This window comes from Apostichopus japonicus, chromosome 17, assembly GCF_037975245.1.
Source record: "Apostichopus japonicus isolate 1M-3 chromosome 17, ASM3797524v1, whole genome shotgun sequence".
Taxonomy (NCBI): Eukaryota; Metazoa; Echinodermata; class Holothuroidea; order Aspidochirotida; family Stichopodidae; genus Apostichopus; species Apostichopus japonicus.
In genome coordinates this window covers 27,560,912-27,585,100 of record NC_092577.1, presented here as the reverse complement: position 1 = coordinate 27,585,100, position 24,189 = coordinate 27,560,912, and the positions used below count along the sequence as shown (strand labels likewise).

At 40.8% G+C, this 24,189-nt stretch overlaps 1 protein-coding gene across 3 annotated transcripts in view; it reads left to right on the top strand.

Annotated features, from left to right (window-relative positions):
- Positions 1 to 24,189, top strand: part of LOC139984363 (protein DVR-1 homolog) — a 65,203-nt gene that overhangs the window by 36,353 nt on the left and 4,661 nt on the right. For all 3 annotated transcript variants that reach the window (XM_071998248.1, XM_071998251.1, XM_071998250.1), the window contains exons 3-6: positions 18,364 to 18,538; positions 18,934 to 19,082; positions 19,867 to 20,088; positions 22,761 to 22,837. In XM_071998248.1, coding sequence (XP_071854349.1) covers positions 18,364 to 18,538; positions 18,934 to 19,082; positions 19,867 to 20,088; positions 22,761 to 22,837 — 623 coding nt within the window. The remainder of the gene's footprint in view (positions 1 to 18,363; positions 18,539 to 18,933; positions 19,083 to 19,866; positions 20,089 to 22,760; positions 22,838 to 24,189) is intronic.

Genomic DNA, 24,189 nt, shown 5'->3' with positions numbered 1-24,189 from the left:
AGAATGCTGGAACTACCAATCCTCGGGGAGGACCTTTTTGCGGGCTGCTTCCAAAAGAAACTGCAGGAAGAGGTGGCCCGAAGGGAGACTCTGGCCAAATCAGAATTCCGACCCCCACCTACCCAGAGAACCAGACCCTTCCGCCCGAGGGAGAGCAGAGCACCTAGGGGAACGAGAGCAGCACCCGCCAAATCTATGAGCAGAGGAGCTCTCAGAGGCCGAAGCCGGGGGGCAGCCTTCCGTCCGACCCGCCCCTGGGCCCCCAGAGGAGGCAGAGGCTCCACGTCGACCAGACGGGACAGTGACCGCTCCTCCAATCGACCAGCGTTCGCCGCCCAGCCCTAGGGGTGCCCACCTCACCGCGGCCATTCCGCCGGTGGGGGGGGGAGACTAACAAACTTCTCCCAGCAATGGGAATTTATTGGCGGGGACAAGTGGGTGTTGGACACAGTCAAACACGGGTACAAAATAGAATTCTCCTCCAGCCCACCTTTCGGGGGCGGAGGAAGGCAGACACTCACACCCACGGACCCCGTCAAACGCTTAGCCCTAGAAGGGGAAATTCTGGCCCTGCTGGCCAAGCAGGCAATTACAAGAGTTCCGGAAGAGACGGGACCACTCTTCCGGTCCTCCTTTTTTCCGACCAAAAAACGGGACGGCACCTGGCGTCCCATTCTAAACCTAAAACCCCTGAACACAAAACACATCAGACCAAAACACTTCCGTATGGAGACCTTAAACTTAATATTACCCCTACTCAGAAAGGGCATGTGGGCGGCGACCGTAGACTTACGGGACGCCTACCTGCACATCTCGATACACAAAGAACACCGACGATTCCTAGCGTTCCGGTACGCAGAACAAGACTACCAGTTCCGGGCGCTCCCATTCGGCCTAGCCACGGCTCCCAGAACCTTCACGAGAGTCGCGGGAGCAGTAGTCGCCTACCTCAGAAAAAGAGGGGTCACCCTCTACGTATATCTAGACGACTGGTTGGTAGTACGGAACAGTCTATCGGAAGCAACCAACAACGTCCACAAAACGCTCCAGACCCTTCAAGAACTGGGCTGGATCGTGAACCAGAAGAAATCACGGCTATCACCCTCCCAGACGATCCAGTTCCTCGGGGCCATACTGGACTTCACCACCGGGGTAGCCCGACCCTCAGAAGAAAGAGTCGCGGCAGTCAAGGCGACCACACAACAGATCTTGGCACACCGGGGGTCACCAACGGGGACATGGCTCCGGGCCCTGGGACTCATGGCCAGCCTCGTCAGGCCAGGCCCACGATAGACCTGTTCGCAACACACAAGAACAACAAACTCCAGACCTTCTGTTCCAGACGATTCCACCCCCTGGCCTACCACACGGACGCAATGTCCCTCTCCTGGGACCACATGGATGCGTACATCCTCCCGCCGCTATGTATGATCGGACAAGTCCTCAGGAAAATTCGGAACTCCAAGGGCAGGTTCACACTAATAGCCCCGTTCTGGCCTCGCAGACCCTGGTTCGCCGAGATCCCCCAACTCCTCATGGACGTCCCAGTGAGTCTACCGGACAAGCCCCACCTACTGTCCCAGAGACAGGGAACTCTCTCCCACCCAGACATCAAGGGGTTACAATTAGTTGCCTGGAGGCTGTCCGGTCTTCCCTACGACAGAGAGGCTTTTCAGAAGCAGCTGCCGCGATGGCAGCCGACGCTAGAAGGGGAACGACCGCAGCGACTTACGATTCCCGTCTGCGGAAGTTCGACCAATGGTGCCGACCGAGACAGATACTGCTGCCTGCTGCCTCTGTGACACAGATAGCCGAGTTCCTCCTCTCACTCTTTGGAGAAGGGAAACAAGTCTCCACTATCAGGAATTACAGGTCGGCCATCGCTGCCATCCACCAGGGCTTCCCAGATGGCTCCACACTGAGCAATAACCCGTACATTGCACAACTCATCAAAGGCATGGCGAATCGTCGCCCACAGATCAGACGGCTGGCCCCCTCCTGGGGACTCTCAGCAGTGTTACATGCCCTGGCAGGACCACCATACGAACCAATGGCTAACGCCTCCCTGGCTGCCCTCACAAAAAAGACACTCTTCCTCGTCGCAGTTGCGTCAGCAAGAAGGAGGAGTTGCCTCCACGCCCTATCCACCAAGCAGAATCACATCAGATTTGAGGGCCACGGGGTGAGGATGGTTCCAGACCCGTCATTTATTGCAAAGAACCAGACCTTGACCTTCTTGCCAGGAGACATTTTCATCCCGGAAATTAAGACCATGTCATCAGTAGCCGAGGACAAACGATGGTGTCCAGTCAGGGCACTGAAGTGGTACCTGAACAAGACAGAGAAGTTAAGACAATCAACTTCTCTCTTCATCATACCACGACCACCCTACGCAGCGGCCTCCAAAGACACTCTATCCAGGTGGCTAGTAGAGATCATACGCCCGTTCACATCGAGGACCTCCCGACCAAGGGCTCACGACGTCAGAGGGGTCGCGGCCTCTACAGCCCTATTCGCCGGCATCCCGGTAGAGGACATACTCAAAGCAGCAGCGTGGAAAACTCCAACTACGTTCGTCGCCTGCTACTTGACCGACACTTTACACGCCGAAGCGGCATTTGGTAGCGCGGTGATGCGAGGTCCGGTGGGTAACAGGTCCCACCCCTCGGGCCTCCCACCATCGGGCAGTGCCACTCGGTGCTAAGGTTGTGAGGAGACAGGTAAGCGAGGAGCGAAGTAAATATTCCAAAACTTACTGGTTTGGATATTTACGAGTGACGAGCTTACCTGTCTCCATTCCCGCCTCCCTCCCCCGAGAGGGTGGTGGGACACAGCCGGACGGAGGAGCGGTCGCTCGACTTGACTCATGACTCCGAGCTTCACACCAGATAGACAGAACCACCATCCACCAGAGAGCCATCGACTATGTCTATCGGTGAGTGTACCTATGTGTTTCCGTATGCGTTTGCGTACATAGTCTTCCACTTACGTTCTCACCTAAGTTGATTTAAGGGTAACAAGTGGCGGACCGTAAATCTTTAGGCTCCTTGTTAGTGTAAGGGGTAGTTCCGCCTGCAGGGTTCAGGAGAGTGTCCCCCCTTCCCGCTACGCCGGGGAGGGTTACACTCCCCCCTGCTAAGAAGGCGTCAGTGAATTTTTTGTTAGGGGTTCACTTTGGGAAGTTAACTCGACGGGGGTCGTTGGGGGTGGCCAGACCTTGCCACCCCCACTCCCGTGTCCGTGAGGCCACTCTTTAGGAATGGTCTCATGAGAAAGGAGGAGGGACCGGAAGGGGGGTCCGGTCATAGAGGGCGCACAGTGTTATTTATTTACCAGGACTTTATAGGCACGGTAGAATGAGGTGCTTAGGTTTTGAGGAGACAGGTAAGCTCGTCACTCGTAAATATCCAAACCAGTAAGTTTTGGAATTTACACATGCTGTGAGCCAACTCACTACATGTACTAACAATGCTACCCTATAAGCACGGTATATTCACGGTCATCTCTTACATCTCTTAAATATTATACTGTCAATTGCGTGATATAATGTTACATGTAAGGACGTCCAGAGCTTGTTTACGGTCAATTTCACATTAGCTATGTCCGACCATGGTCCGACACAGCTATCGACAGTATATAATTTTCGCAGAATGAGACATTTGCAGCATACACAGAGACAGGGTCATGCAAGTGGACTCATGGGCATGAGATACTCCGGGTGCTGAAAAATCTTTCCGCGTGGATCTCACAAAATTGATCCAAAGTCTGCGGCGTTTTACGTCGGTTCTTTTACTGGGAAATCTAAAAAAGCTGATGCTTTTGTTGGATGAGGTATAACTGCAACCTCCAACAACACAGAATTGTGGCATTTCGGGGGAAAAGGAGTAATATCGTTGATGTTTTTGGCAGCTCAAGTATACAACTTTACACACTAAAAGTATTGTTGTGAGTGAGGTATACAAACAGTGACGTCACAGGGTCACCTGATGTCTTCGGAATGTTTCAGGAATGTCTGAAATATGTTTCATAAAAAGCTGACTTTTCTTCCTATTTTTCACGTATTTAACGTCCGAAATTGGTAAAGATATTTACAGCAATGTAATTGGAGTGAGTTAAGGATTACATACGTGCAAAATGGTGGGATTTTATGTTCATCGAAAAGTCTCCATAGTTGGTCATTAAACTCATTTGTTTTTTCTGAGGAAAACATTCCCCTCCAACACGCCCGTTTCGCATGCCTATAAAGCCCGTCCATAAAGGTTAATGCTCCCAACTAAATCAAAGGGAATTAAGAATTTTCCCCCCTCCCCTCCCCCACACCCCAACACAGCTTTGAAATCTTGCATGTGCACGTCACTGCCATGAACTCCAATCTTACTAACCAGGTCAAGGACTGGGCAGTGCATTAATTCTGTTTCTGGTCCATAGAAGACCATCCCTGGTTTTCAGGAACTTTCCACTGATAAACTCGATTTGTTGTTCAAGAAGGTCAAAATGTCCTTTCCTGACTTATGCATGTGCATAATAAAATCCAAGAGTACATTTATTCGCAAGTCTTATGTATAACAATTTGATCCTCTCAAAATTCTGGAATTATAATCAGAAGTTGAAGTACACTAACTGATGCTTCAAATGTGGTACATAGGCCTACGTGTTATAGACGCCGTATAGGGGCCCTAAACCATGCTGATATACCTCTGGTCAAAGGCCGAAGGTTGTTGACCAGCTCCAACTTAATATATTGAATAAGTTGTGAGGGATCAAAACTTAGTACCTGGTGGAGGTTAACATTTTATTTTAGGTCAACAGAGGGAGGTCAAACCTAAAAACCTTGTTACCATGACAACAGCAAACGTAATGCCGGGTTACACTTTCTATTTGTTGTGTAGATCCACCAATAGTGAGGACAAGAACCCTTATGTTTTCATGTGGAGGTCAAAGGTCTAAGCAAGGGTCTAAACCTGGCCTGAGTCGGGTAACCGGGTACCCGACCGAACATTTGGGTACCCGAATCGAAAACGCACAAAACGGGTACCCGTTCTCTGGGAAAAATCGCGTAACTACTACTACGCTTGTGCATTCACGATTTCAATAATTCCGTAGATCTGCATGTTTTGATTAATCTAGACAAGCGAATAAGGAAGAATAATTACATGAAATAACTTTCTTGTAGTGTAGATGGTTGTTCTAATTACTTTCTATTTCTTAATGATTCTTTTCCGTGTGTGGATAAAATCACTCACCACAGCAAACGAAAATATTATACCGGTGAAAACAAATTCCAAAAATTGAAACCTTCAATCCATCTCAACAGCAACAGTGTACGTAAAATATTAAATTCCCTCTTCAAAACATAGCACATATACCTCTCCAAACAATTGCCGATTTCCAGCTTATTGAATAATGTAAACATGGCTACGCAAAGTGTGCGTGTGTTTTTTTTTTTTTTTTTTTTGGGGGGGGGGGGGGGGTTGGGGTTGCAAACCAATGGTTAGGCAAGATTTCCCCATTGACTTAGTGTGGTGTTATGCTACCATGTGGTCGAAGACAGCAGCAATAATGAAAGCATTCAATATTTTAGTGCCAGCTAACTGCGACACATTTTGAGCGAATAAAAAGATGGTTAGGCTGCATTTCAATTTTGACTCTTTGTGAGTTTAGGCTACCATGTGGTCGGAAATTTGTTGGGAATTTATGTAAACATATGTTTGTCGAGTACACGTGTCTTTGTTGTCATCGAGCAGATAGCTCTGGTAGTCCAAAGCAAGTGCTTTCCTTTAGTAGTTGTAGCTACTGTATACGTTCGTGCATGCGTAAATATTGAAATTATCAAAGTTATTAATTGTTCATTCATTTATTGCACAGAAGGAAATACTGGCAAGGTAGTTTACGGGATGTTAAGATGGATTATAGACGGGATAAATAAACAAAAATAATCACAAGTAGCTTTAATAAACGTTTATTCCAAATGCGATCGTTTAGCGATGAATCGCTACACGGTCACAGCCATAATGTCTGTATAATTCAAGTTGAGGGCTGAAATTTATTACGGGAAATCCCGTCTTGGCAACTTTTGACATGCGGGATTCAAAATCAAATTACGGGAATCGGCGCGGCTAATGCGAACCCTGGATCGTAGTAAAAGACATGCACAGTCTCTATTTTGTTGCAAGGTCTTTCTTCATTTCATGTGCATTAACATTATTATTTGTTATACATCAAAACATTAAACTAAAGTTTTCATAACAACAGCAGTCTGGATTCAAAACGTATATTTCGGAGGTGTAATGTAAGGTGGCATATTGATCTGCCTGTACATTGTGTTTGGCTAGTTCCGCGACTTTTTTTTTTCTTCAATATTCGTACGAAGTTTCGGGTACCCGTTACTCGATTGGGTTATGATAGCGGGTACCCGGTTCCGATTTTTTGCTACTCGACTCAGGCCTAGTCTAAAGGCCTTGTAAACACAAGCAAAGAAAAGCATGAATGAACTTGATGCTTGATATGTAGGTGCTGATCACGTGAAGTCAAATATAATAGTTAATCAAAATGTTTTGTTTAGAACTTGTCCTGTTGGGTGTGCTCATTATAAAAAAAAAGTGGCGTGCAAGCACGAAGCCCATTGGTGTTATGTTTGTATTAGCCGTTGCGTTAAAGTTTAAAACAAATGAACAAACTGAAACTGAGCCTCCCAAAGCGGTCGTTTTACAAGTAAATTCATTGTCAAGAGAGTATATGCTTCCGGATTAAATCGCTGAAAATCTGCAAGTAACTGTGAATTGTAAGAAATAATAATAATGTCCAACCGCGATTGCACTGCCACAGACTTGATGAAATCATCTCAAAGTTGTACAAGGCTTCGTGCTGTGTGTACCGTACATGCTGAGTACATGGTGCTGCTAGCTACAACGCTGCATCCATTCACACGGCAGGTGAAAAAGAAAATTGCCTGCGACTTGCGGGAGCATGCAGTAATTAGAACTCCTGCTGAGGACCCTAGCCCTTGAACGGTTAGGTGCAGTCAACATATTAGTCAAATTAGAAATTCGCGGTAACCTTTAGCGGTGGAAAAAGTGTTATTTCTTGCTTTCACCTGTACTTCCGTCGTGTATATAGGTGAAACGTAACTTGACGTTCCCACAGGGGATCACAATAACCTCAGCTTGTACTTTAATGACGACCAGCAACTACATATAATGTTCTCACGTCGATGTTAAACGCTACATGGCATATCTGTTTACACCGAGCATTTACGGTCAATGAAATTGACTGACGGTTTTACATGACCCGAAATAATTATGTTAATTTATATCTGCAACATTTATGTTTTTCTACCACTACAGCTTATGTCAAACATTACACGTTCTGATCAAATCGGCATATTCACAGAACATCATAATCTAAGGTAATCTGTTCGGCGTTCCATAAATCCAACACGGGAGGGTGGCATCATTGCATTACAGTAAATAAAGATTATTGCTTCGAAACGGTTTTGCAGAGCTTGTTGTCAGAGGTGCACTTCTGCACCGGTTTGGTTTGGTGTGTCGTGGGTATATTTAGTGCATAACATTAACCGTGTTGAGAAGGTGGCATGCATTACACCGTTCAATGTAAGTTCATGACTGCAACAATTCGCCAAATAAGCTAAGTTGAATCCTATCAGCTTTTTCACAATGTGAACTCTGTGCGTGGGTAGGACAATTCTCAAAATAATAATAATAATAATAATAATAATAATAATAATAATAATAATAATAATTATTATAATAAATACTGTATTGGTGTACGTTGAGCTACTCGTAATTCAATAAAGATCGAGTGAAGTCAGTAGCGATATATCCAGATATCCTTAATTTTATTTGTTTTGCAATAAATAATGCTACTATACCAAGATACTACAGCCTATAACTACAATTAATACCGTCAGTCTATCGTTAGACCAGGTATACTGACAACATCGTATCGGCTAAGGCTAAGATAGTATATTATGACGTAGAGCTTAAATTTATGTGGTACTGTATCGTTCATTCACAGTGAGAAGCGATTCCTCATTTTATAGTTTTTAAATCTAAAGAAAACATCGTTGAACCATTATCCTTTAACGGAGCAAGACACAGACGTCAGCTATATACCTACAATACCCTTGTAATTGAAATATTTTGACTGGTAAAGACCATTCACCACTGGCGAACTTTCTGACCCGTGTAGGATGAAAATTCTTGATAACTTCTCACGTGACACAGGTTGATGTGACAACCTAATGTAATTAGGGCAAACCAAAGAGAGCTCAGCGTGTTCCCCCGATGGTTCCCGATGGTTCCCCCGATGGTATCGGTGTTCCTCTCGTATATGCGTTTTATTATAGTACAAATGTCATGATGTCAGTGTCAAACCAGTGGTAAGTTTATATAACATTTGTGGCGCTTCTGCAGGTATGAGCGCCTCCATATATGTCTGCACGCGTATATGGTTTAGATGCCTAGCCTACCGCACATACAGTGTTGTCGCTATCCGGATATGTTACTGCCTCTTGTCATTGTCTTTAATTTGTGGTGAATCATCTCGAGGTCATTGCATTCTATTGTTTGCATCGCATTCTTGTATTATATACTTATGTGGAAAAAAAAGCTTTAATGTTAAAGCGATGATGTCTATAGTCGTCGTCGTTTGTTTTATAAATGATACAACGTAAAAATTAAATGGCTTGATGTTTCGATCTTAACAGGATCGTTTTGAGAGACTCTCGGAAACGAAAACAAACTGAGAACACATTCAGAGACATATGTTGGACGGACAGCGATGTGTTTCGTAATGTATTCTATGTTTGTTTTCGCTTCAGCTAGCTTCTGAAGATCCTGCTAGGATCGGCTGGGATCGTCAGATCTGCTAGGATCGGCACTAGACCTGTTAGGAACTTAGGATCCAAACGTCAGGCGGTCTTACTTTTACAACACAGGTTTTTGCAGCAGATAAACAGTTTGCCAACATAAGCCTACAAATGTGTACCTCTCTTTAAAACATGTTCACCAGAAAACTGTCCCTATGAGCATAGGTGTACGAGGCCGGGGGCAGGGGGCAGACTGCCCCCCCCCCCTTCAAATTTGCAGAGGACAAGAAATTCGGGCAAAAGTCCTGAACAATTCGGGTAGCCTAAGAGGAATTTTTTTTATATATATATATGTATAAATATGCAGTAGTTTGCCCGAATCTTTTTCAAATTTTTGCAACTTGCAAGGCCTCAGAAGTGCCATTTCCGGCAATCTGAGAGGCATTTTTTGGACAAAATTTTGTTGTACGCTACGCGCCAACCGATGGTGGCGCTCCGCTTTGATAGTGTCACGGGAACTTTCGGGCACAAAAGTTTCTGCCCCCCCAAACTGAAATGGTCCCGTACGCCTATGCCTATGAGTCCTACAGGAGGATCACGGTCAACAACTCTGGTCCTGAAAAATATGTTATGCATTGTAAACGATACACATGTTATTAAAGGTCATAAAGTCTTTCTTGTGTAAAGATTTTCAAGTTGCTAGCGGCTTATAGGTTAATGAGTCTCTGATGTTTGAAAATGTTTGAAGTTTGAATCAATCAATGAATCAATGAATGAATGAAAGGAAAATATAAGAGGAGAGAAACAAAGACATAAACAAAGTGGCCTGCGTGAAATACAACCGTTTACCATGCAGTCCTGAAGTAAATAAAACATATTTAGTCATTTAATGTAACAGTGAGATATTACTGTATGTTTTACGCCCTGGCTCATTTAGTTGACTTCTTGCTAAATGTAGATGACTCAGTACTGGTCATCATCCCCTAGCAAGAGAGATAAAATATGTCATTAGACATGCCTAGTCTGTCGGAGTATGGGACTCAACAGTGATTCTAAAGTAGTCTCATAAGTTCATGTAGTTTGTTAACCGTATGTCGATCATATCCTATCCAACAGTGCAATACTTCAAACATGCGTAGATTATTGGATAGGCTAGGATTATTATTACCATTAATTACGTGCCTCAGTTACCTGTGTGTAACAGACAGCTGGTCCAGGCGACTGTCACCCAATACTTCTTCAAGTTCAAAACAGCGGGGGAAATTCACCCTTCAGATTTCCGCTGAATATATTGAGTAATAACTCACCATTAACCCAATCCAAATACTGATGCATGACAGGCACGGTTTAAAGAGAGACCAAAGGGGGCGAACAGTAAAAGACCTCGCAAAGGTTTACTTATAGTCAAAATGTGCCCTGTGATGGGTGACTTATTGTGTTTACGAGGATATTCAGTACTGAGCCCCCTATCGTTAAATGTCAACGATGGACGACACTTCATCATCTGCTTTATCTTCTTGATAAAGGAGAACGAAACAAAGTATATATTTAAAAAAATATAAAAACAACGATGGGCAACCCTCGAAACATTATAATCATTTTATTGACGCCTTTTATTGAACCGTCAACCAAGAAGCAAAAGTTAGGGAAAGGGAATTGAGCAGTCTCATAGATCGTTAATGTGACTAACAGGAACTCATGTGTGATTTGAAGCACCTGCGTATCTTAGTCATTCATGATGTGGGTTTATAGAAGGCGTATTTATCATTCACGTGTGACAAACATAACTAAATCGAGAGTCCCTTGGTATTGCACTAACCCAAATTATCGCCATTTTGTTTTGTATCCTTTCAGATTTGCAAGCACTTACCCGGGTGTTAAGTTCAAACTCGTACTTTACTTGTTACCCTAATCTGAGTAATTACCTTCGTTATGCGCGGGGCGTTCCGCTGCATGGTTTACCATGAGAGCTCTCACTTTAACACGATGTCATTTCACGCAAAGAGGTGAAATGGGTTATGGTATCAATGAGAACAAGCTAGTGTGTGCTTATTATTGAATCTGTTGACACGGTGGGCCGATTACCCAAAGATTAAAGAACGCTAAATAAACAATAACCTGGGCTATTTCATAGTTTACCTCTTTGTGGGATAAATTCCCCCAGGATTTTAGGGAAATGACAGGTGTAGGGCTTGAAGATTCTGGTTTATATCACATTTTGACAGTTCAATATATTGACTACCGAGGGATTTAGGAAACGGATTATCACTGTTATGTGTGTTACTACAGCTCTCTCTGATGTAGCCGCTGAGTCGTACGTCTCTCACAAAACCATACACCATGCGAAGATTTACAAACACTTCATTAACAGCTTCCTTAGGATAAGAAGTTCGTAACCCAGGCAACGCTCTTTCGGGAGTAAACATGTATGGCTGTTGAATCAGTTTGTGTGCTTCAAATCATAAAATGATGACTTCAGTTAGAAATTTATTGAGAAAATTTGATGTGTCCAGCGATATCTGATATTAGTGATGTTTGTCGTCTGTCAAGATATTCATATTGAAAATACGTTTCATGTGTGCAATTCTCCTCCAACGCCCAACCGATTACTTGATTGTGTGGCTAGATATTGGTTAATGTTCATTCTTTGTTTCATAAAACTGTTCTTAAACCAGAATGCAAAATGCATTGAGGTTTCGATGGCTTCATTGCACTAGACTTCTGCTTGTTAACCAGAAGTAGCTGCTACAATATAATGACCCGAACCACTATTTAGATGTACAATTAAACTATGACTTGGTAAGCACATGTCAGTGTACGACAGGGACGTAGCCAGGGTGGGAGGGGGGTGGGGCAACTGCTCCCCCTTTCAGTGTCGAAAAATGTTAAAAACTGTTGTTTTTGCATGGTATTAATAACAATGATAATAATCAGTTCTTATATAGCGCAACTTACAATAAAGTCTCGCCGCGCTGTACAAAAGAAAGTAAAAAATATGTACACAATATACAATAAGAGTAAACATTACAATTATAACAATGAAAACAGGTGTGTCTTCAAAACATTTGGAACATCTCCACAGACACGACATTCTTTATGTTGAGTGGGAGTTTATTCCAAAGGAGGGTTGAGGAGTACTGGAAAGATCGCTCGCCATAAGATTTAGTGGACACAGGGTGCATAGAGAGCAATGATTTGGGGTGTTGGAGCGCAGACGGCGAGTTGGGGTATAACTTTGAACAAGTTCACCCAAGTAGTGTAGCGCATTACCATGAATACATGTCAGTGCTCTTTTGATCTTGAATACTCGTCAGCTCCGTTAACTCGATTATAATAGTAGTAACATTCATGCCTACTGATTCAGCTACTTACTTAGTTTGGCAGATGCAATTAGCTAAATTTAGCCTATAGCATATTACAAGCCTACAGTTGGCCACTGCGTAATAAAATACATATTGCCTACCTAACGGCACTCGATAGAGTGTCACGAACCGTATGCACACCGACGTCGACAACGTTCGTTCTCATCCTTTCTATGATTCGTCCTAAGTTGTTGCACGAACAGCATGTAATGAAGCTAAGCTAGCAATCGTACGTGATACGTGCTCCCTATAAATCATTATTACACTGCTAATACACTGCGATAACGATATTTGTTTTTAGGCCACTGCACATCTGGCTATTTTACAAAATATGAACGTTTATATTGTCCATAGTTAAGTTCGTCAAATGTATTAAAGTCCAGACATTGGACAATAAACAAGAATCATCCCACTGGAAAAATTGAAAAATAGCACTATATGTTTGTCTTTTTGATATAATATGTAACAGAACATGTAAAAGAATTAAAACAGGAAACAAAATCTGCTGATAATATGATATCATATGATAATAATGAAACTGGCAAACATTACACCAGATCGCATCTTAGGACCTTCAATTCTTCAAAAATAAAGTTTACCTTAACGTTGCACGTACAAGCAGTTTATGAAACTTTATTCACATGTATGTACGGAGTGCCGATCAAGTAGCGACACGTTTAATTCAATGCCAGTTTGATCGCCGGTTTGCTGAAACTATCTACGGATGCCCATAAAGCTAATTTCCAATTGTCAACAACCTCTCCTATTCGTATGAGGCGTAACGCACATTTTATCCAATAGGCTGGTCGGTTGGAGATACGGTAGATTATGAAACAACATTTCCACAATTTGACCTCTGGTGACTCCAAGTTAACCTTGACCTCCACAAAAAACATGAGGCTTCTTCTACTTGTCACAACTACTTGTCACAACTACTCGTCACAACTACTTGTCACAACTTGCTCAATATGAGATTGGTCCAATCTTCCCTTCTTGAGATATCGTGTTTACAAGCAAGGCATCACACACGCACACACACGCACACACGCACACAAACTAGGTTACGATTGTCATCGAAATCCAAAAATCACTCTTAAATTCATAGCGGTAAGATATATCAGATTAAACCCTTGGTTTTTTTCCTTGTATACTACAAAAGGAATGGGCTATATGGGATGATCATGATGATGATGTTTCTGTGTGTTTGTTTGCGCGCCCGCGTTTGTGTGTGTGTGTGACTACTTCTGTCAAACGCGATAACTAAAAAGAACAATTTTTTTTGTGTACTTCATACATGGTAGGCCTATTGTACATCCCTATTGAAATTAGTGGAGGTCAAAAGCTATTTGAGTATGCCAAGTTAGATGAACTTCATATTTTATATGCCAAATAGCCTTAATACAATGGTGTATATATGAATATTAGCCTTACTACAATGGTGTACATATGAATAATAGCCTTACCTCAATGGTGTACATATGAATAATAGCCTTACTACAATGGTGTATGCGGCTCTGATTTACGTATTCGTAATTATACCAGCATGTTTACAAGGACGTAAATACTTCAATGATGTACGTTAACACTCTTATTCATATTCTTGATCGTTCTTAACTTATCTCCCATACAGTCAGACTAACGTAGTACGAGGTTCCTGAAACTGTCAGATTTTACAGGTGCACTCTTTCAAAAGTACTGCTGGACTAATTGCACAGCAGGTGTATAATAGGTTATGCTAGTTGATACTCTTCTCTTAACTTTCCCATAAATAGTGTGAGTTCAAGTGTCACGGGATAATGACGTCATCGATCCAGTTTCTAAATACATGAGATGATTGGCAACACGAATGTTACGAAACTAGCTTAGTGTGATACCAGAAAAGGCAAAACGGAATTGAGTGACATTGCTTTTTTTTTTGGCACAATAGCACATGCTACGCAGTGTGAAATGTTAATAATAATTGTACCCCATTCTTAGAAGTGTTTGGGTTCGTGTACAATTCAAAGAACAATCTAGCTTAGAATATTTTCTTATGTAGGTTTGACTAGCAGTTAATGACAATTTATGAGCTTCATGAGAATCGCGGGGTTTATTTTGGCCAAGTGAACGCAAAATACACCGCAGGGCGTTTCAGTCTTGTTTATAGGCGAGGGGTGAGACACTGGGATGTTGACCTGAATCGTTTAAGGGGGTGGGGGAGTTGTGGGGTGCTCCGTCAGAACATAAAATGGTGCATAGTCTGAGAGACTGTGATGAGGTATAGGTTAGAAGTAGGTCTACACACAAGTTTGTGCTAATACCCACTTTTAATTCTTTGTCGGTACGATATGTATTTGAAAAATAGGGCGGGTGTACAACCCCAGGTGTAAAATGAAAACATGTTTAAGAGCTGCTGATTGCCACTGGTACTATTGTACAGTATGGTGATGTTGCTCCCCGTCTACTGCTGCTACATATTGCGGTATACAATGTGACTCGTTGTTACCATAGAAACCAATGTAAACCACTTAGACCTTCCCTTGACTGATGTGGTTTCTTTGGAGGACCGTTTGTAAGTTTGTAATACATACACATACATTGTATGTGCAAACCCATTGACTGTATGTTCATACACATAGATTGTATGTACATACAAATAGATTGTATGTTCAAACACATAGATTGTATGTGTATACACATAGATTGTATGTTAATACACATATATTGTATGTGCATACACATATATTGTATGTGCATACTGTATGTTCATACACATAGATTGTATGTTCATACACATAGATTGTATGTTCATATATATATATTGTATGTGCATAAACACATATTGTATGTTAATACACATAGATTGTATGTGCATACACATATATTGTATGTGCATACTGTATGTTCATACACATAGATTGTATGTTCATATGTATATTGTATGTGCATACTCATAGATTGTATCTTCATACACATACATTGTATGTTCATACACATAGATTGTATGTATACACATATATTGTTATACTTAGTAATGCATCAACAAACATACACATCGTTTAGCCTATAGTACTAAGGGAACGGAAATATAATTTTGTGACATTAGTAGAGAAAACTTGATAATTGCCTAAGCGTAACTGTTACACTCTGGAAACAGCAACAGATAGAGGTACTTCAATATCCGTTATTTACTTTCACTGTTATTCTCTGGCACCCCCAGTAACGAGTAATACACGCTCCTAACAGTGGAATAACTTGACCCCGTTTTCATTGGCATCGACAATTATACTCAACGGACTGCGATTCTGACTTTTGGTTCAAAACAATGCTGTCTAATTTTCACCTTTTAGAAACACGCTTCTGAATTTACTCTCCCGTGACTGTCTATTCGGAACGCCAAGCAAGATAAGATCGCGTTCTGGGGGTACACACAGATAAAATGTTGATTCAATGGAGGCCCATCAATCTGCCATACAGCCCTTGACCTCTCAGAGGTCAAGGTGTACGCAATCCTCCTCGTCCGCATTCCACTGAATGAATTACGGCTACACACAAACCTGAATAACACAACAACTCTCACACAAATATATCCAAGAATAAATATTTTACGATGCAATTAGGACCGCCAGTAGAGCAAAAGGTTCAAAACCAAGGTAGGTGTGTGTGTCGCCTCAGGCCTTACCGACCCAGCCTGGTATTCATTAGAACTGCTATAACTGGAATAGGTGTGGGTCGAATCAGTCATCGGAATGGTTGGCTGGTATGTACTTTAAATGGACTGCTGTCAGAGCATGAAAGAAAACTTGATTTGTGTTTATACTTGCAGCATCCATAACAACTCACTGCTTGCAGCTAGCGAGGTATATATCTTTGCATGCAGATGTAACACAAAACTGTTGTGACTGATAACCGCTGTCATGCACGCTCCCGATGGGTTTATATATTTACATGGTTTATGAATGAGCAACCTTTCTGTAACAGCAACATCGAGTACTTTTGATACGCTCAGAATGATGACTTTTGGAAACGAAATGCCTTCAGTTGGGACTACCGTAAAAAGCTCAACTATTACACACAGTGATAGGCAGTATAAAACTACTGTAGAGTAACTTAAGAGAAACAATGGGCAATATTTGCTACTGCTGTATACGTTGGTCATACAAGGGTACTGTTTCAAAAAAGATAGAAAAAAAGCTTTTGTAACAAGAACCAGGTTATATTTGAGTAGATATATGCATCTGCCATCGAAATGATAGGAAAAATACATTTTCTTAACTCCACGACCTGAAGGACTACGACGTCGTTGTCGTGTGTGTCCGTTTTCCCACTACCTGACATATGTACCTGCTACAACGCGAGTTATCAAGTTCAAATAATAACTTAGATCATGGTTCTCACCGGTTCACGATTCATGTGATATTATTGGAGTGTGAATGTGGTCGCTCAATTAACATTCAGGTCGAGCGCCGCTACATTACACTAACGGAAAATGTAACATTCGTTCTCGGTATTCCTTCATTTGCGAGCGTCGACCGAAGCCGCTCTTCTGGGACGTACGCATGTAAAGTTATCTCATAGTACAGTAACCCTTTTTACAGTTTTCCATTTCTGGTTACTTGCCGAAGGCAGGCAAGTAACCTATGCAGTAAAGTTGGCGTGTATGTGTGTGTCGTGCGTATGGCTGAATGCGTGTCCGCGTGTGCATGTGACGCCTTTGCTTGTAAACACGATATCTTGAGATACGTAGGTAACAGCAGATCTCATATTGGCATGTGGCTTCATCATATTTAGTATAAGAACCCTATTGTTCTTGGTGGAGGTCAAAGGTCATATGGGGTTAGCAGAGGTCAAAACATGAAGGTCTCCATCAAGGAAGCTCATACTTGCTTGGTATGTTTGTGTAATACTGTGTAAAAATTTTACACTATTCTGGAGACGGCCAAAGGTCATTTTAGGAGAGCAGAAGTCAAATCTTGAGTATGTCAAACCTTGTAAACACGATATTCAAGAAACGTAACAACAGTAGATCTCGTATTTAGCATGTGGCTTCCGTGAATTGAGTCCAATGTCCCTATCGTTTTTGACCGAGGTCAAAGGTCACTAAGGGTCAGCAAAGCTGAAAGCTTGATAATGTGAAACCTTTGTAATGTCTAGAACCTGAGCAACCACATACAACATTGTATAGCATTTAAACACAGTTGTAGAGTATGTCAAAAGTCATTTAATGTCAGAAGAGGTCAAATCTTGATAACCTTTGTAAAGACAGTATCCCCGGGTAGGGAAAAACAGCAGATCTCATATTTGGCTTGTGAGATCCTCTTCAGGTTTTGGTAGGGTTGAAGGTCATTTGGAATCAGCAAAGAGAGATGAAAACACTAAAATCTTAGAAAGTAGATCTCCAGAACCTGAACATCGACAGACACGGCATGCTCCATAGATTAATGTAATATAACTCTATACACAATTCTGGAACAGGTTAATGATCATTTAAGGTGAGCAAAGTTTCAACCTAAATCCCTTGAAAACACATATTGTTTCAAGATTCTGCAGGTAAACTACAGGAGATCTCAAATTTGACATTTTGTCCAGTATCAAATTAATAGTGTCTTTAGAATTGATAACAGGTAATTTACTTTGAAAGAATACTTGAGCACACTTGACCTTAAACACATGAAGACCTCACCTCAAATTCCCAATAGTCATTGTATACAGGCTGCTATTTTCAAACAAAGCACCTTTGCTACAGAAGTGCTGAGAGACATACTGTCCAGTAGCTGTGTAGAGCTGGTTTTTCACTAGAGTTTTTCAAGAGATCTTGTATGAAATATGTGTAATTTGAATCTTTTTGAAGCTTTGTTCTACAAAAGAATTTATTTCTTTTGTGGCGGCTAGTAACCAGGTTTGAGTTTCTTCACTCTGATTGACTGGGAGGTGCTTGCCAAGAATCTTACCTAACATAGGTGATATTTGGAATTCTAATGACCTGATCTGTCTTGAAGTAAACAGGAACAAGTTGACGTAGATATTTAGAAAGTAAGCAATGGAGACAGTTGTCCACACGAACATCAAACAACACAAGTGCCAGGCCAATATCATTCCAGTATGACGCATGCATACCAAACCTGACTTCACCAAAGTAGCTTTAACCGGGTCAGTAGTAATAATATATAGAATATTATATGTTTGTTCTTCCAGTTCACTACCGGAGTCAATCTCTTGAGAGGCATGGTCCTCATCGCTATCATTTCGGGGCGACACCTGTTCCTGGACATGACATACTGACCTCTGCCGAGCTGAGAGTGTACCGAGATATACCAGCTGAAGAGTACAGCGGTGGCATCTTCAGGGTCAAAGTGTATCAAATCAGTGGGTAAGCTACAGATGTATTGTTTATTATAACTTATCACATACTATAACATACTATAACATACTTATCATACTATAACATACTATAACATACTTATCATACTATAACATACTATAACAAACTGCAACATACTTATCATACTATAAATGATCAGCTGCAGTAAGGTCGGCAAAAAATCCTGAATAAAAAACCCAAACGTTGCAACTTACATTTTTGTCGGTGGTATAATTAAAACTATAATACAGGTATGGAGCCGAATGGAGTTTCTTAAGGCAGTAAAGTGGATACAGCATGAAACGCCGATTTGATTGATAAAACAATGTCGAAATTAGAAATAATCTTTGCTTTTAGTACGCAAGTCATATTGGCTGAGTGATATATTTTTTTCTTTTCCACAGGGACGGAGGGCGTGTATTCATGGACAGCGTCTTGGTTGACAGCAGTGACGTTGGGTGGATTGTCTTTGATGTCACATACGCTAGTCACTTGTTGCAAAGTTATCCTGGTGCTAAACTCTCCATCCAACTCATCGCTGAAGACGAACAAAGTAAGACCGTCTTCCTCTCACGTTAGCAGACCCGTAAATAGGTTTACCAAAGGAAAGGGATGTGGTGGGGGTAGGGGTGGTGGGGGGGGGGATGAGTGGAGGGTGGGAAGATTATGATGCAGTGGATTAGTAAGAGAATTAGGAACAAGGGAATTGTTGATATGGATATGATATAGCGTATCGTGTAGAATATTATAATATATAGCCTATATATAAATGTAGTCTTCATAATCGACGTGGACAAAATACATTATTGATATCTCTGCCTTTTTGGTTAAGATCATGTTTAGTATCGATTCCCTTCCCAAGGACTCGCGATACACATTTGACGTAACATCGGCAGGATGACACTGTCGCAGTATCGACGTTAGGGTACTGCTGTTGGGAGTGGATCAGTTAAGCCGTTTGGTTCCGTGCCCAGACTCCATCTAGGGTGACTTTTTTTAAAAGTATACCGTTGATATCTCCATGACCTAATATTTATACTCTGCTAGAACCAAGAAAATATCTTCAGGTGAAAAACTTAATGAGCAAAGATTACTGTTTTACGAAACGGTATACTTAACAAATGGGAAATGGTGATGATAATCAGGAAGGAGAGGGAGGGGAATCATTCCTGGAATTCTTGACAAGGAACGATGACTGCATATTCAAATTGGCCCCCAAACCGACCTGATAAATGAAAAATGCACACATTAGAAGATACACGTTCATGCAGATCCATCGGATTGATGTAGCAGGCTAGCAGCATATAATAATGATTGTCCTGTCTATGTTTCTGCAGGACAAGAGATCAATCCAGACATGATAGGTATGAGAGGAATCGGTGTGGAAGACCTTCTGGAACCTTTCATGGTGGCCTTCTTCAAAACCCACGAAGAGATGAGAGAGGAACAACTATCACGTGTCAGAAGAAGTAAACCAAGGAAAAATAAAAGAGGAAGAGGCAAAGGAGGGATAAGTGTGATGCAGAATGACCCTATGCAATCGGGGCTGTACAGTGATGGTTAGTACCGAAAACATCATTTTATTTGGTTTGACGTGACAGTCTCGGGCATGCACTATAGATCCATACATTAATGGTACATGCATTATAGATTCATACATTAATGGTGCGTGCACTCTAGATCAGTACATTAATGGTACATGCACTCTAGATCCACACATTAATGGTGCATGCACTATAGATCCATACATTAATAGTACATGCACTATAGATTCATACATTAATGGTGCATGCACTATAGATCCATACATTAATGGTACATGCACAATAGATCCATATATTAATGGTACATGCATTATAGATCCATACATTAATGTTACATGCATTATAGATCCATACTTTAGTGGTACATACATTATAGATCCGTACATCAATGGTACATGCACTATATATCCATGCATTAATAGTGCATGCACTATAGATCCATACATTAATGGTACATGCACTATAGATCCATACATTAATGGTACATGCACTATATACCCATGCATTAATAGTACATGCACTATAGATCCATACATTAATAGTACATGCACTATAGATCCATACATTAATGGTACATGCATTATAGATCCATACATTAATGTTACATGCATTATAGATCCATACTTTAGTGGTACATACATTATAGATCCATACATCAATGGTACATGCACTATATATCCATGCATTAATAGTGCATGCACTATAGACCATACATTAATGGTACATGCAATATAGATCCATACATTAATGGTATATGCACAATAGATCCATATATTAATGGTACATGCACTATAGATCCATATATTAATGGTACATGCATTATAGATCCATACTTTAGTGGTACATACATTATAGATCCATACATCAATGGTACATGCACTATATATCCATGCATTAATAGTGCATGCACTATAGACCATACATTAATAGTACATGCACTATAGATCCATACATTAATGGTACATGCACAATAGATCCATATATTAATGGTACATGCATTATAGATCCATACATTAATGTTACATGCATTATAGATCCATACTTTAGTGGTACATACATTATAGATCCATACATCAATGGTACATGCACTATATATCCATGCATTAATAGTGCATGCACTATAGATCCATACATTAATGGTACATGCACTATAGACCATACATTAATGGTACATGCACTATATATCCATGCATTAATAGTACATGCACTATAGATCCATACATTAATAGTACATGCACTATAGATCTATACATTAATGGTACATGCACTATAGATCCATACATTAATGGTACATGCACAATAGATCCATACTTTAGTGGTACATACATTATAGATCCATACATCAATGGTACATGCACTATATATCCATGCATTAATAGTGCATGCACTATAGATCCATACATTAATGGTACATGCACTATAGATCCATACATTAATGGTACATGCACTATATATCCATGCATTAATAGTACATGCACTATAGATCCATACATTAATAGTACATGCACTATAGATCCATACATTAATGGTACATGCATTATAGATCCATACATTAATGTTACATGCATTATAGATCCATACTTTAGTGGTACATACATTATAGATCCATACATCAATGGTACATGCACTATATATCCATGCATTAATAGTGCATGCACTATAGACCATACATTAATGGTACATGCAATATAGATCCATACATTAATGGTACATGCATTATAGATCCATACTTTAGTGGTACATACATTATAGATCCATACATCAATGGTACATGCACTATATATCCATGCATTAATAGTGCATGCACTATAGATCCATACATTAATAGTACATGCACTATAGATCCATACATTAATGGTACATGCATTATAGATCCATACATTAATGTTACATGCATTATAGATCCATACTTTAGTGGTACATACATTATAGATCCATACATCAATGGTACATGCACTATATATCCATACATTAATAGTGCATGCACTATAGACCATACATTAATGGTACATGCAATATAGATCCATACATTAATGGTATATGCACAATAGATCCATATATTAATGGTACATGCACTATAGATCCATACATTAATGGTATATGCACTATAGATCCATACATTAATGGTATATGCACTATAGATCCATACATTAATGGTACATGCATTATAGATCCATACATTAATGGTACATGCACAATAGATCCATATATTAATGGTACATGCACTATAGATCCATACATAAAAAAATGGCTCATGCCACTAAATCATCATATCATCACGTAACCACCTTTGTTTTTAAGAGCGAAATTTGTTTGATTATTAATTGGGAAGAATTAAATATCAGGTAGGTGTAGGATTATTTCGCTTTGGTTGGATATTGCCGTCGAAATCACATTCCACCCACCGAGCCCTCTTCCTGGAGTAAATGAGGGCTTCCCTGGTAGAAATGTCTTTTGAATAGATCAGATTGAAAGTTCAATCTCATAGATTCGACTTCAGTCATGACGTTTTGGATTTATTTTGCGATGTAACTAGATTGAAGCAGCTACATGATATCGCATCATGTTCCTTCCAAAATATAACTGCTAGTTGTGTATGCGTATATGAAGCAAGTCTTTTAAAATATTGTCTATTGTGCAGTGAATATAATTTTCTCATCTCAATTTCCGCTTTCTCTTTGCTGTAGTGTCGCCTCAAAGGAGACCAAACCGTGAATGCCGGAGAAGAAGTCTGGAGGTGGATTTCAAAAGCTTGGATTGGACTGTGCGTATATATGTTTATTATATATGTTTTCGAAATTTATGGCAAATAATTGCCGAAAATGGCAAATGATTCGCTCAAGATCCAACATTTTAAACGTATTTGAAACGTATAGATATGATAGAGGAGATCTGGGAATAAGACATGTATTATAATTTCGTAGCATGTGTTACATTTATGACTAGTTGCTACACAGAAGGACTTACATACTTACTAAACACTTAGTTCTATGTATAATGATTGACTGGACTAACCGCCATACTGACCATATTACTCTCAAGTTTTCGCCAATAATTTCGTCCACATTTTAACAGACAGTGGATGACACCTTACTGCAAAACGCTTAAAATCTGCAATATGAACCATCTTTACAAGGTATACTTACTAGTAAAACATAGGGACAGTTGTTTAGACTCCTAACCAGTCATTAGGTGAAACAACCTTTGAGTAATGAATTCGTCTGTTAGTAATTTTTCCACAGTTCAGTTCATACTAATTAACTGTTGTCTCTTATTCACAGTACAAACTGATCAAGCCATGTACATTGGCTGCACAGTAGCATGTGCTGCCTGGTCTAACATGTGTTATAACACAGTTCAGTTTATACTAATTAACCGGGCGCGTATCCAGGATTTTCTAACCCGGGGGGCGCGAATTACTATCTAAGCGGAGCGCCACCATCGGTTGGCGCGGAGCGTACAAGAAAATTTCTGGTTTTCGTACCCCCCAGATCACCGGAAATGACACTTCTCGGGCTTGAAAATGACCAACCAAATGTACACTTTTGCCTGAGAACCAAGTATTTCTCAATTTTTTTCCATCCATAACCTTTTTGAAGATTGTCACCAGTCACACATCATGTTCGACCTCATTGAATGTCCTATGGATCATTGCTTTTGTAAGCGATTCTACGTCACGGCCCACAATATCCGAAAGCCCCATTTTTCAAGGTTTTAAGCCCATTATTTGTTGAGAATTTGAAAATTCACATTTCTCTTGAATAAAAATCACTTGAAAACATACCCATAATGTTGCACAAAATTCAATCTATGGACAACCAATAGGGAAAAACCTCCTTCAACCCCAAATTGCACGAGTAGAGGAAAGTATGATGAAGAATGTTGGTCAGGAAATTTTCGAAAATTCAGACACAGTTAATTTATTGGTGTACAAACATTAAAACCTCTTATTATGGCTATTATAAAACTTGGTTGAAGGAAATGAAAAATAGCAGATATTTCCGATATCAGGTATATCGAAACCGAACACTACACACATAGGCGTAGGTCTCGTAGGAGGCGGGGCTGCAGCCCCCACCCCCCGCCCCGCAACCAATTGTTTTCCATTTTTTCGGG